Raw genomic sequence first — 14,242 nt, 5'->3', positions numbered from 1 at the left:
AATCTAAAACAATTGAATGTTGACTTCATACTCTCCCAAAATATACAATCACCCTACATAAATTGCTAAACCAAGTATGATATGTATTCTGTTTAGAACAATTAAACCACGGCTACTCATACACGATACCAAATTGTCCATTTTTATTGATTTTCGCTTCATAATTTTGATACTTTGTACAAGTTAGTGCCTGGTTGTAGGAATAATTTTATATAAAAAATTATGATTTAACTGTTGTATATATCTTTATCACACCAATCACATAATAATTCCATTCTTAAATGCAATTATATTTGAAAAATAAAAATAAAAGCAAAAAATAATCGTGTCAAAATCGAGATTCAAACTCCACTGATTCTGTCTATATTTTTCAAACTTTTTAGCATACCATTTTTTGGTTTTTTTTATATTAAATAAATAATTTTTATATAAATTTATTTACAATTTATTCCCACCATAAAAGTTGAAATTATTGCACGCACCCCTTAGTGCTATCATATTATCATTATCAATAATTGGAATAATATATTAATAAAAATATTATCTTGAGAAATTCATAATCATCTATTTATCTATATTATTAAAAAAAATATATTATAAACACAAAATAACGATTTTAACATTATTATATTAAATTTTTATGATCTAAAAAGCCTACTTCAATTAAAAAAATAATTTATTTATTTATTTTTAAAATTTATATTAATTTAAATATTAATTAAATAATTTTTATGATCTAAAAAGCCTACTTCAATTAAAAAAATAATTTATTTATTTATTTTTAAAATTTATATTAATTAAATTAATTTATTTTTTATAATATAATTTAAAATATAAAAAAATATTATTATATACATGTTGGAGCAACTTAATTTTTAAATTGAAATTAGATGGATTGAAAGTATTAGGAGAGGAGCGACATAAGAGATGGTAGGATCTAGAAGACACTAAACCCTCAAGCCTCAACCTCAATCCACATTTATCCTCTTCATCCTCTCGCTCTCTCCGTCTCCCATGGCCACCACCGTGCTCAAAACGCCACCTACCTTCAGCGTTCCGGCGGCATACCTTTGCAGTACCGCCGCCGCCGGTTCCACCCTCAAATCCCACAATTTAGCCTGCGTTTCCTTTATACCCAGTAGACTTCCTGTGGCAAGATGTCGGATTCACCACACGAGTTATAAGAGGAGTAGTGCCAAATTGCCTAGCCGCTCGGCTCACAAATTCTTGACCTTTGCTGCTGATGGAGAAACTGCGGAGGCCCAAACCGAGACCCAGGAGAAAGACGCGGTTCAAGGATCCGAATCCGAACCCGAAATTGAGGTAGTTTTGAATGTGCTAGATGAGCTACTCATTTTGGCTGATGCATTTCTTGTTAGAAGTTTGTTTCGTTATTATTTATTATCGGGGGAGTAAATGCAGCTATTTTCTTTTTTTTTTCAATTCCGTAACCTGCTAGTTGATTCGTGCGCAAATGTGAATGCTGGAGGATTGATGTGAAGTTTTGGAAACTGAATTTGGAAGGACCAAGGGATTTGTTTACTTTTTAATTGATTTACATAAATGCTAAAAATCATGAGACGGGATTGTGTTAAGTTTGGGACTTGGAATGAAGATGGTATATTGTTTTCTCATGGTAGAGAAAAGAGTGGTACAGTCTACACAGTAATGGCCTGATGATGAAATAGTTTAATGTATTTCCATTTTTTGTAACAAAAGCAAAAGAACAAACCGTGAAAAATTTTCATGTGGGTTGTGCTTTGATGGTTATCAATGACAGTAGCTAGTCAATTTACGGATTGACTGAACGATGACTGCACAGAGATTTGGCTGAATTGCAAAGTTATATTCAGTTTTGTGATTATGCCAGAAGTTGCCTTACATAGGAAAATTGCTCACCATGATAAAGTGGCCACGCTCTCCTATGCAGTTCCGGTATGATCAAGTTATAGTTTTAGATTGTATTTGAATCCTTTGACATATTATTCTAAGATCTAAGTATACTGTATGATGACGAGTAGTAGTAATGTTATCCAAGTTAACCATAACATAAGCTGTAACATAAAGAAAACATGTATGCTCAAAATCATATCTTGATCACATGAAGTTCGGAAACAATGTTCAAGTCCTTGACTAGCAAGAATATTCTGATCTATGAATTTGTTTGTCATGTGAATTTAACAAATAGTCTGTTTTACTAATTCCAGAATCTAATACTGAATTGTGGTAACTGGCATTCTCAAAAAACACTTAGGTAGTTATACAGGAAATGAGAAAAGAGTCAAAGACTCTCGCCTTGATCTCATGGATTGAAACCTTACCTGAAGGCCTCGTATCAAATTAATGGTGTTTGTGAAACATACCCTGTGCAGCCTAAAATAGCGCTATGGTCTACTTTAATTCTCCATCTTCACATGGACCATAATAAAAGGCCATGGATAGAAATGATTAATTATCTTAGTATGTAATGGTTACGCCGTATAAAAGCTTGGAAAAAAAAATACTATGTTAATGTTTTTTGACATTTTCCTGTGCAAGCAGTCTTGAATAATTGGAGATAAACAAATGTCAGTGTTCTTAAAATTGGTGGTGCCTATACTTAATATCGAGGTCCATTGCATAGCCTCATGCCATTATGATTGACTGCCGCACCACGTCCACTCCCACCATCTGGTACTAATTTTTTTTAATTTTTTTCTTTTTATCTTTTACTAATTGGTTGTCCGTTTTTAACTTGGTATGAATAGATACCGAACAGTCATATTATTACGCTTTCCTTCTACCCGTCTAAGTGAACCCTTTTTTGTCTTATAAGTTTTAGTGATTTTAGGTTTATGTACGATATAGCAAGACTGTTGGGGATGTTGGAATTAATATCTAGACGGTGTGAGCCATCGTGCATAGTTACTTATTTAGAAAGGGAGGCGGAAAAAAGTTTATTCAAATGTTTCAGTTACCTGAAAATGCCTAGAATTATGTCATGATTTAAAATTTTTATTTTGATGGACCAGGGGAACACAGACGGTGCACTTGATGACGACACTTCAAGTGAGAGTGATAATGCAGTTGCAGGAGAACCTAGTTCTGTGGTTGTAGCTTCTTTAAACTTATACAAGGAGGCTTTAGCAAATAATGATGAGTCAAAAGTTGCTGAAGTAGAATCATTTCTTAAATCCATTGAAGATGAGAAAATTGGTCTTGAGAGGAAAGTTGCCACTTTATCTGAAGAATTATCATCTGAGAGGGATCGGGTTCTTAGAATTAGTGCGGACTTTGACAATTTCCGTAAGAGGACAGAGAGAGAACGGCTGTCGCTGGTGACAAATGCGCAAGGAGAAGTTGTTGAAAGTTTGTTATCTGTTTTAGATAATTTTGAGCGAGCCAAAGCCCAGATCAAAGTGGAAACTGAAGGAGAGGAGAAGATCAACAACAGTTATCAGAGTATATACAAGCAGTTTTCGGAGATTCTGGGATCCCTTGGCGTTGTTCCTGTGGAGACAGTGGGTAAACCATTTGATCCCATGGTAAGTTCCTACTATTTTGTTTAGTTACTTCTATGTTGGCAGATAATGCTAATAGGTAACATTGATGCCATCCTCATTGGATAAATATAAACTTAAAGCAATTTTCTGATGACCAGTATACATATAAATGTTCGATGGTCTTTTCACAACTTCATTTTGTTAACAACATAACATATCTTTAATAATAGGATCTTTCAATACCCTTTTTATTTACAATCACTCTGGTCATTGGCTCAATGCAGGCAAGCTCCCGAGTTGGCTCGAAATTCAGTCGAGTAATTGATGAACTCTTTCAAAAGCTGTATAAAGTTTGTTCAGGTTTTATGAAGACCTGGATACGCTTTTAACTCAAAATAGTTCTCGATTGATTCGAGCCAACTTGGTGAGTTTATTGACCAGAGATAGTATGGCATCTTAAAAGTTGCATAAGCTTTCTCTTTTTGTTCTGTTCTAATCTAATCGTCTCTCATTGAGGGGAATATACTTTTACACTCTTCTTTTTCAGTTAATGTGTAATCTGTAGACTACCCCGCCAATGTTTGTGCCTTGTGCCCTTATTCCTTAATGATTGTGCACATGGAATCTATGCAGTAAGGCCGCTTCAGAATCTAGCTATAGTTGGCTCTTTCATTTTCTCTTTTTCCACTTAGATTGACCCTAAATATACTCTTCTACAACACATTTTCTCATATTACCCTTCTTCTTCCTTGCCAAAAGCTGCATGAAGCTATAATGCGTGAAGATTCCACAGAGTATGAGGATGGTATTATTATTGAAGAATACAGGAAGGGCTTCCTACTCGGTGAGAGACTCTTGCGACCGTCGATGGTGAAAGTATCCGCTGGTCCTGGACCTGCGAAACCTGAAACTGGGGGTCAATCAGAAGTTCAAGAGGAAGTCAATGAAAATGGTGGAGGAGAGGGTAGCTCAGAAACCACAGGTCCTGAGGAATAGCTGCCCCCAATACAAAATCAATTTTGTATGAAAAATACCTCTACAAGTAAGTCACTTGGTGGGCTTTCTTTCAGATGATTGTTGGTGGATCGATACTTGCTCCCAAGAAGATAACCTTCACGATCATACATTATTTTCTGATGCTACTAATTGAAGAGGTAGTTTTCCCATGTAGCAACAATGCAACTGATTTTTGAATTAAATTCCGTTCCGTGTAAACTTAGAACCGGGCGTCGGCTAGTGGTGGTTCGTCTGTGTTCTTTAGCATTGCAGGACTCATACTATTATGTGCCTTCTCATTCTCATCCGTTTATTTTGTAAGTGTCAATCACAACGACGCAGTGGAGGAGGTGGTGTAGTTACTGAATATACCTCTTTCCCCTTTAACATACAATTTTTTCTTTCAAATTTTCTTGTAGAAAAGAGACGTACAAGTGATTCTCTTATAGGGTGTTTTCTTAATTTGTTTAAAAAAATTTGAGATATGATTATTAGTTGGGATATTTACATATATATTTTCTTTCACATAAACTATTCTTGATTTTTGAAAAATTACCTCTAGCAGTCTTTAGAGATAAATAATAATCATTGATTTTTTGAAGTACAAAAATACCCTCAGGAACGTTTCTATAATTACCAAATGTAAAAGGGATGTCAAATAAATGTAAATGAGAAAGAGTAATATGACTCTACAAAATTTTTCTATTTATATTCATTTTTAATTCAAGTTTAAATAATTTTATTAACTTTTTTTAATTGAATCATTACATAAAATTATACTTTTTATTATCGAAATATCAAATTAGTCAATTAACATTTTAATAAAATTAATTAGTAGATTATAAGTTCTAGTTAAAAAATTATCACATTTTTATAAATTATTTCAATTATTAAAATTTAAAAAAAATACCTATATTTTTATTATAATTAAATTTTATTAAGATTAATTAATAATAATTTAAAATAATTTATGCAGTTTATATAAAGAATTAGTAAAAATAAATAATTTATTTATTAAATTATATTTTTAAAATTTTATCCCTTCTTCCCCAAACCTACTGCTATGCCCATTCTTCACTCTCGCCTCTTCCATCAAAACATGTATGTATGAAAGGTAAAATTTTCTAAAATTTGACATAACTACAAAAAAAATTCGTTATTGTTTGAAACATTACAAATATCTCTTAATTTTATCAGTCGTTTAACAATAAACCCACTCTGTTAGCTTTCGTTATATTTTATCCAATTTTTATTGTGAAATAACAAAAATACTCTTTTAGATTATTAATTGTAACTTTACATATAACTTTTTTGAAATTTTAAAAATATTTTTATGGACTAATTTGCCCTCTGCACCTTAATGCACGTTGTTCATTGTTAAACGGCGTGTAAATGTTATGTAGATATTCACTACTGGATGAAATTATAATATGTTTTTCTATTAATTTGGAAAGAAAGGTTGTTGCAAATGTACAAAATTCTATTGAATATACATAAGTACAAAATCAACATCATAAAACAGAGCAATTCATAGTATAGACAAAATGATCTTATTTATTACATAAAAAAACTTCCAACAATCATAAATACAATGTTCAAAATGCATTGTCGTTTACATATTGGTTCAAAAATATCCCAAAAACCATGCTTGAAAGCTTCATAGAGGTTGATTCTCTTAGGCATTATGATTGTTTTTGCTCCATATCCCCCTTTCTCGTGAAACTCCTATTCATCTCCAGAAGCTTGCCGGTAGATACGCTGCTCCAAGATTTGATGATGATCTTGTAACATGCATTGAAGAGCCATGTTCTATGCTAACCAATGGTACTGATGAAGAAATTGGTGGTTTGTCTTCTTGCATTTTTTTTTTTTTTTTTGCATAGAATTCATGTGTAAACATTCACTGACGACACTATGAATGTATCTCCCATAACTATCATACTTAAAGTAAGTCTTATTTATACATGTAATTATGCGCATAATTCAGTCCCTGCTGAATATATATACACATAATCTCGTCAATACCATTAACGAATTTATCATTTCAATCACGACATTATACGTATGTCTACCAAATACCATAAAATAGAATTGTTATAATTAGCTCACATACCATCTTCATTTCTAATTCAGATTTGCACAACCCCAAAAGGTGATGTTTTTTAGTAATGGGTGAGCCTCACCTGACTGAAATGCAAGGCTTGGACCTAATCCTCGATGGGTAGAGATCTATTCCTGAAAATATTAGCAGAGGAGTGAGCCTGCAACTCAGTAATCAAATAATCTGACTATCTACTTATGTACATCAAATATAGTCCAGACAAGGTAAAATGAGCAACATATATATAGAATGTAATCAATTTAACTCCAACACAACTAACTTTATTACATAACATAGCTAACTCATAATAGGACAATCAATTAAACTCATTTTTTCCCAGTACCAGAAGGTGATGTAGCGATTTTCTCCACCAACTCAACCTCACCATTTATTAGATAATGTTTAAGTGAATCCCCTTGACCAGCTATGAACGGTCATCAAGTTCATTTCGCATCATAGCTTTTTAAATTTGTATCAAAGCTTTTTTTTATATCGCATCATAGCTCTTTTCTTTTTATCAAAGGGTATTTATATCACAGTTATATTCAATTTCCACCACTCCCTCATTTCTACATATCACCATTCTTGTAAGCAATAGTGACGTAAAATCATATATTGACACATTTTTATTTACTAACACCAACAACACCTCAGTAAACAATATAATACTTCAATGCATTTTCTCACTTCATTTTCACATTATAGTCTTTCAAACTAAAACATTCACTACTCGTACATTTTCAGATAAATAAGTTTCAACATGAATTACAAACTTATATAAAAATAGTACCACAAAAAAACGAAACATATATAGATAATACTAATTATTTACTTATCTCGATCTTACGATGCTTTACTAGCAAATAAGGAGTTGTTCAATCCTCTACTCCATCCTCAACTCCTGAATATTATCAACGAAAAAGTGGCGATGTGGTGTGTTGATGTGTGTGTTTCCGTGTGTGGGTGTGATTAAAAAAGAAAAAGATTGATGGTGCACCACCCATCCTCCTATTTTAGTTTTTTTTTAATTTTTTTAAATACTCATTGCGTCCCTCTTTCTATTTTTATATATTATTTGCTCTCAAATATTTTATATAACTCCAATATATTATCATATAAAATATCACACATATAATACATTAAATCAAACATAAAAAGAATGGATGGTGGGACTTACCATTGTGTCTTTGATCCCATTAAATTTCTTCATACCTAATTCGATTCTACAAACGAAGCCATGGTCTAAAGTATTAGGGAAAAGCTCATTTTGATCATGTGGAAAGCCGCTTGATATAGGCCACATATTATTTTGGAACTCCACGTCTCTTGTTTGTCAGTTTTAAGACTTTTTGTTTTTTCATTTATTGCATATGTAGTAATTGTCATGTGACAGCTGTTTTTTTAATGGGACTTCATATTAATATGATTTGTATAGATGTCAACACTAAAATAATTATAAAATTTAACTAAGATTAATTATCATAATTAATAATAAATAATCATAACAAATAATTATAAGCTACGACCATGCAATGATTATTGGCCGTAGTTTCTATGACAACACTAGAATAATTATAAAATTTAACTATAATTAGTTATCATAGTTAATAACAACTAGTCGTAACAAATAATTATAGGCTACGACCATACAACGATTATTGGCCATAGTTTCTATGAGGGTGGCTAAAACATTGTCAAGGCTTAAAACCATAACAAATCATTTTTGTATGGTGAAAAAACTAATTTTTTGCATCGATTTTATTTAATCGAAGTTAGTAGCAGTTATTTATCATAATTTTTAGTCGTAATTACTAATATTGTAGTCAATAATAATATTATTTCTAGTACAAATATATTCTCTTGGTTTTGAGATTCAGAGGCCTTATCTACTTTTCTATTATTATCATTGAAAATTAATATTTTATATATTATATATATGTATGTTATTATCTGTAAAATGATAAATTCATGATTTTTTTTATTTTTTTAAATAAAAAAATAGTTCTTTTCTTATTAATTGAACCAACAACCTACATTTATGACTTTGACAATCTTTACTGCTACTCTGATGTGATGTGGACACTAATTGGTATATATATATTTTAATTAAAATTTTAATAGAATGCTTACCAATGAAACAAGCACTGTACACTGATTTCGATAGTCACTGCTTATTTGAATTTTAATCAGAAAATAGTTTAATTTTACCAATTCAACCAATGCTATACATTAATTTCGACAATCGTCACTGTTTATTTCGATCGGACATTAATTGGTTTATCTTTCTTCATTTCTTGAATTTTAATAAAAAAATAGTTCATTCTTACTAATTTGGCCAACTGTATACATTGATTTCGACAATTATCACTGCTTACTTGGAGGCGAATATTAATTGATGTATATTTTCTCATTTTTTGAATTTTAATAAAAAAAATAGCTCATTCTTATTAATTCACCCAACGGTATATATTGATTTCGACAATCATCACTGCTTACTTTGGAATGAACATTAATTGTTTACCTCTTATCGTTTCTTGAACTTTAATAAGAAAGTAGTTCATTTTTATACATTGATTTCAACAAGCATCATTGCTTACTCTAAGGCCGATATTAACTGGTATATCTTTTCTCATTTCTTGAATTTTAATAAAAAAATAGTTCATTCTTACCAATTGAGCCAACGCTATACATTGATTTCGACAATCATTACCCCTTATTCTGAGGCGAACGTTAATTGGGTCAATGCTATACATTGATTTCGACAATCATCACCGCTTACTCTGAGGCGGACATTAATAGGTCTACGTTTTTCTCATTTCTTGAATTTAAAAAAAAAATTCATTCTAATCAATTGAGCCGATACTATACATTGATTTCGATAGTCATCACTGCTTACTTTGAGTCGTACAATAATTAATGAAGTTTTTCTCATTTCTTGAATTTACAATGAGCGCACATCTTTCTTGTACTAAATAGCCCTAGTCTATATATCATACAATTATGTTTTGTCCTACCTCTTGATTTATTGTCCAAATTTCATTTTCACATTTATATTTTACGTTTACATTGAGACTTATCTTGCAACACAGTATAGAGTACAAGTAAATTTCCCTTTATCACAGTACAGATTTCTGATTCTTGAAAAACAAGTTCTTGTGTGTGTGTGTGTGTGGAAAGATTGAGGTCTGAGGTCTGATACTGATTCTATCTTCTGCCCTCTATCACAGTATAGATAGAAAGCGGGAAGAGATGAGTGACATGGAAGGTGATGGTACTGAGAAGCTGTTGAGGGCAGCAGAAGATGAGATTGAGGAAGAGAATTTCAAGAGCAAAATATGGGTAGAGAACAAGAAGATGTGGGTGGTGGCTGGCCCTGCTATTTTCACCAGGTTCTCGGCGTTCGGTATAAGTGTCATCAGCCAAGCATTTATAGGTCACATTGGTTCCACAGAGTTGGCTGCCTATGCTCTGGTGGTCACTCTCCTTACAAGATTTGCCAATGGTTTACTGGTACTACTTGATGCTCTAAACATCTCTATTCGTATTCTTTTTAGATGTATGTAGCTGCATATGTAGTATATACGTATGTACGCTGATAGACAAGAAAAGAATTACTCTATAGGATTGTTTTTCACTAGATCTAAGTATTTGAAAATCGTTGTTTGTGAAACGTCCTGAAAAGTAAAAGGGACGAATGAATGCAAGTAGGCAGGGATTCTTAATAGCTGGTTCTAATGTAAAGTTTGGTAGGTTCCATCTCTTAGTAGTGCTCACTGTTGTGCTAGAACAAGTGCATGTAATTTTAGACGAACGATCTTTGAAATGATTTGATTGTCGGGTAGCAAGTCCATTTTGAAATATTAATTGGAGTTACCTTTTCATGAGGTAAAACATTATGAACTTTTCGTTTGACATCTTTGCTTGGACTGTGCAGCTTGGAGTGGCCAGTGGATTGGAAACACTGTGCGGGCAAGCCTACGGAGCAAAACAATACCACATGCTCGGGATATATCTCCAAAGATCGTGGATTGTTTTGACTGTGTTCACGACTCTACTATTGCCGCTTTACATTTTTGCAGCCCCTGTCTTGAAAGCTTTAGGACAGGATGAAGATATCGCTCAAGTGGCAGGGAAAATAGCTCTGTGGTTCATTCCTGTCATATACTCCTATATCGTATCGTTTAGCTGCCAAATGTATTTACAAGCACAAAGCAAGAACATGATCATTACATATTTGGCAGTGTTTTCATTATGTATCCACATTTTCCTCTCATGGCTTCTAACAGTTAAGTACAATTTGGGTCTAGCCGGCACTATGATATCAGCAATCTTCGCATACTGGCTTCCGAACATGGGGCAACTGATATTCATCGTCTCTGGAGGATGTCGAGAAACATGGAAAGGTTTCACAACATTAGCCTTCAAAGATCTTTGGCCAGTCGTCAAGCTTTCTATATCCTCTGGTGCAATGCTGTGGTGAGTCATACTGCACATGAACTCTGCAATCAACAATACTCATGTTATAAACGATGATTACTTACATGGTTTCTTTGTTGACAGTCTCGAGCTCTGGTACAATGCAATACTGATTCTTTTGACAGGAAACTTGAAAAACGCCGAGGTTGAAGTTGGTGCTCTTTCCATCTGGTACTACTCTTTCCTATTCTCCCCTTAATCGCCTCCTCCTCCAGTTACGCAACACTTGATAATCCTTTCTCTATATATTGCAGTCTTAACATCAGTGGTTGGGAAATGATGATAGCACTCGGTTTCATGGCTGCAGCTAGGTACACTTGTCATAGTTCCTTTCTTCTCTTCTTCTTAGACCATAATCCGTGCTGCATCTACTCTTTGTTGTAGCGTTCGTGTTGCGAATGAGCTTGGGAAGGGGGATCCCGAAGCTGCAAAGTTCTCAATTCGCAATATAGTGCTGATTTCTTTTGCCTTAGGATTCTTGCTATTTGTGTTTTTCCTGTTCTTTCGCGAACGTGTGGCTCATGTATTCACGAATGATCATGATGTGGTTACGGAAGTCGGTCACTTGTCGCCTCTTCTGGCGTTCACTATACTTTTGAATAGCATTCAACCAGTTCTTTCCGGTAAGGCCCATATCCACTAGTTATCGATCCGACAAATGTATTCTTGTTGCTTCTCACGAAATAATAAAAAAGATTGTCAACATGCCTAAAAATGTGTCCGAAAGGAATGTGGTTTTACTGAACTAATGCACACTGTGATTTGGAGTTTTGATCTGATGAACAGGTGTTGCTATTGGGGCTGGATGGCAGAGTGTTGTGGTATATGTGAACCTTGCTTCCTATTACTTGATAGGAATTCCCACTGGGGTTTTGCTTGGTTATGTCGTCAAATTACAAGTTGAGGTAAGTTTCCAACACAACCACCTTGGATGATATCGGTACCATATTGTCTCTCATATTACATGTGCAGTGGTAGAGGGAACTATTCAGTATTTGATTCGCAATCGACTGTTAAAAGCCTATTTGAACTCGGCTTTTACGAAAAATAACAAACTAAGAATTAGAGCATTTTTTTTGCAGACAACATTTGAAGTTTGATTTGAACCGCAACTCAATCAGTATCTGTAAAATTATCAAGTTATTCGAGTTCGACTTGATTAAAACTCATCAACATCTTTGATTCTTGAAGAATTTGCTTTTCATCCAATGGAATTTGGCATTAGCTAGCCTGACAAAGCTTTCTTTCCCAGGGTGTTTGGATTGGAATATTGATTGGAACACTCATTCAAACTATTATTTTGCTCATAATAACCCAAAAGACAGATTGGGATAAACAGGTGCACAATTATTTGATTTAGTTTCTAAATTTTTTTTCAAGGAATATGATAACTTGATTCTTGAATCCCTTTTGTCTTTTTAGGTTGCAATTGCTCGAAAAAGAGTTAACAGATGGTTTGTGGAAGCTGAACCTGATGGTAACTCTGGAGCTGCCTGATGAATGATTTTCTATAGTTTGATTATTGTTGTATTTGAATAGATATATTCCAAACTAAGAATTTCAAATACATAATCAAAAAATTAGAGAGCATGGGCTGGACTGGGTTGAGCTAATCCAGGACCAGATTGAATGATTAAAAAAAAATGGACTGGTTCTGTCCAAAGGCCCCGCTTCGAACAATCGAATTAGTCCTGAGCCGGTCCTAAGAATCAATACCTAAGATCAGCCCAACCCAATCCAGGACCACCTGCTCCTGAACAAGGCTTGAGCTGTGCCTGTTGGGCCTTTTTTCTTTTCTTTTTTTCTTTTTTTAATGTATGACATAATTTTTATTTTATTTTTCTAAATTGACTATTCTAATAGTGGTTTTATTCCTTGAAACTTTGAAAACTTTTATCTTTATTGTACTACTTCTAAATTTTTAGTACTTTAATTCATTAATAATCTTTGTTTTTTTTTCAAAATTTATTTCAAGTCCTTTTTGAATTTATTGTCATTTAAGTTTATTATTATAAATTTGTTCGTCAAATTATTATTTAAGTTTATCATATATTCATAACTTTTATTTTTTTCATATATACATTTTTCATATTCCTTAATTTATTATTAAATATTTCATAAGATAATTATAAATGTTAATAATTGTTTATAAGAAAACTTCAATATCATTAACAAAAATAATAAAACAAGCATATCTAAGGTTGATGTGAGTTTGGTTTGGGCCTCAATCAGGCCAGTCTATGGATTGAGTCAGGATTAAAAAATGGACTCTATTAGGGACACTTAAAGGCTTAGGTCCAAGACTGGCCATGAATAATGGGCCGGTCCTAGACCGGATATTTTCGTACTAGTTCATGTCAATTCTGGGCCAACTCCACCCACTATGCACTTTGATTGACGTTGCAAAGGATTTCAAATTCTTGAAATTATATATTTTCTAATATATTTTTTAATATGATTATACATTTTAAATTCATTTGATATGAAATTATTTTTCAAATTTATTCCCCTAATTCGAATCATTCCATCAAACATAGAATTGACATAGTTTTGAAAGAAATATTAATCTTGGATTTTTAAATTGTATTTTCTTCAAAAAATTTATCAACATTAAGAATAACACCATAAAATATTTTCGTAATTTTCATGTCAAAGACAAAATTCATTGCACCAAAACCTTACGTATTCGAGTGGCTACAAAGTATATTCTTTTTGGTTTGGATAACATGCAAAGTTAAGCCAAAAATCACTAAATAATAGGAGGTTAGGTTTAATTACGCAATTATTCTCTACTTATAAAATTATAGGTACATTAGTTAAGAGGGTGTTTAGTGCAATGTACATTGTGAGTATTTGAGTAAAGTATTATCATTGAATAGAGGGTGTACTTATAGTTACAACTACAATTTCAAGAAATATACTTATAATTTTACAAAGAGCATAGAATATTTGTGTAATTAGATTTAACTTTAAGAAGTATTGATGTAATTTACTTTAAAAATAGAGATAATTATATTTATAACCCCTCACCTATTGTCTTTTTATACAAACTACCCACACCTTTTAAAAAATTACAGAAACCACCCCTTGCAGCCTTTAAAATAAAAAAAAATATCCCTGTTGACTAGGTGAACCTTTAAAATAATTTTTTAAGAACAGAAATGCCCTTAGTGGTGTTTCTGTATTT

The 14,242-nt window shown here is 32.7% G+C and overlaps 2 protein-coding genes across 4 annotated transcripts; both read left to right on the top strand.

The window, feature by feature from the left end:
• Positions 1-889: 889 nt before the first annotated feature.
• Positions 890-4,785, top strand: EMB1241 (Co-chaperone GrpE family protein). 2 transcript variants are annotated; one of them, XM_088878014.1, is made up of 4 exons: positions 890-1,323; positions 3,012-3,524; positions 3,767-3,906; positions 4,242-4,447. In XM_088878014.1, exons 1-3 carry the CDS (start codon positions 1,015-1,017, stop codon positions 3,869-3,871), a joined length of 927 nt encoding a protein of 308 aa, XP_088734140.1. In that variant the 5' UTR covers positions 890-1,014; the 3' UTR covers positions 3,872-3,906; positions 4,242-4,447. The 2 variants fall into 2 exon arrangements, with proteins under 2 accessions (XP_088734140.1, XP_011070018.1); XM_011071716.3 differs by lacking the exon at positions 3,767-3,906 and having other exon boundaries at positions 894-1,323; positions 4,242-4,785.
• Positions 4,786-9,528: 4,743 nt separating this feature from the next.
• LOC105155768 (protein DETOXIFICATION 23) lies at positions 9,529-12,936 on the top strand. Of its 2 annotated transcripts, none has more exons than XM_011071714.3 (9): positions 9,529-9,680; positions 9,807-10,089; positions 10,514-11,055; positions 11,140-11,226; positions 11,310-11,366; positions 11,440-11,678; positions 11,842-11,960; positions 12,308-12,394; positions 12,478-12,936. In XM_011071714.3, the coding sequence occupies exons 2-9, from the start codon at positions 9,829-9,831 to the stop codon at positions 12,550-12,552; spliced, it is 1,467 nt and encodes a 488-aa protein (XP_011070016.1). In that variant the 5' UTR covers positions 9,529-9,680; positions 9,807-9,828; the 3' UTR covers positions 12,553-12,936. The 2 variants fall into 2 exon arrangements, with proteins under 2 accessions (XP_011070016.1, XP_088733054.1); XM_088876928.1 differs by lacking the exon at positions 9,529-9,680 and adding an exon at positions 9,686-9,700.
• Positions 12,937-14,242: the final 1,306 nt, after the last annotated feature.

Source organism: Sesamum indicum, linkage group LG2 (assembly GCF_026168435.1).
Source record: "Sesamum indicum cultivar Baizhima isolate 11 linkage group LG2, ASM2616843v1, whole genome shotgun sequence".
Taxonomy (NCBI): Eukaryota; Viridiplantae; Streptophyta; class Magnoliopsida; order Lamiales; family Pedaliaceae; genus Sesamum; species Sesamum indicum.
The sequence above is the reverse complement of the archived record's forward strand: the minus strand, read 5'-3'. Positions and strand labels throughout refer to the sequence as shown.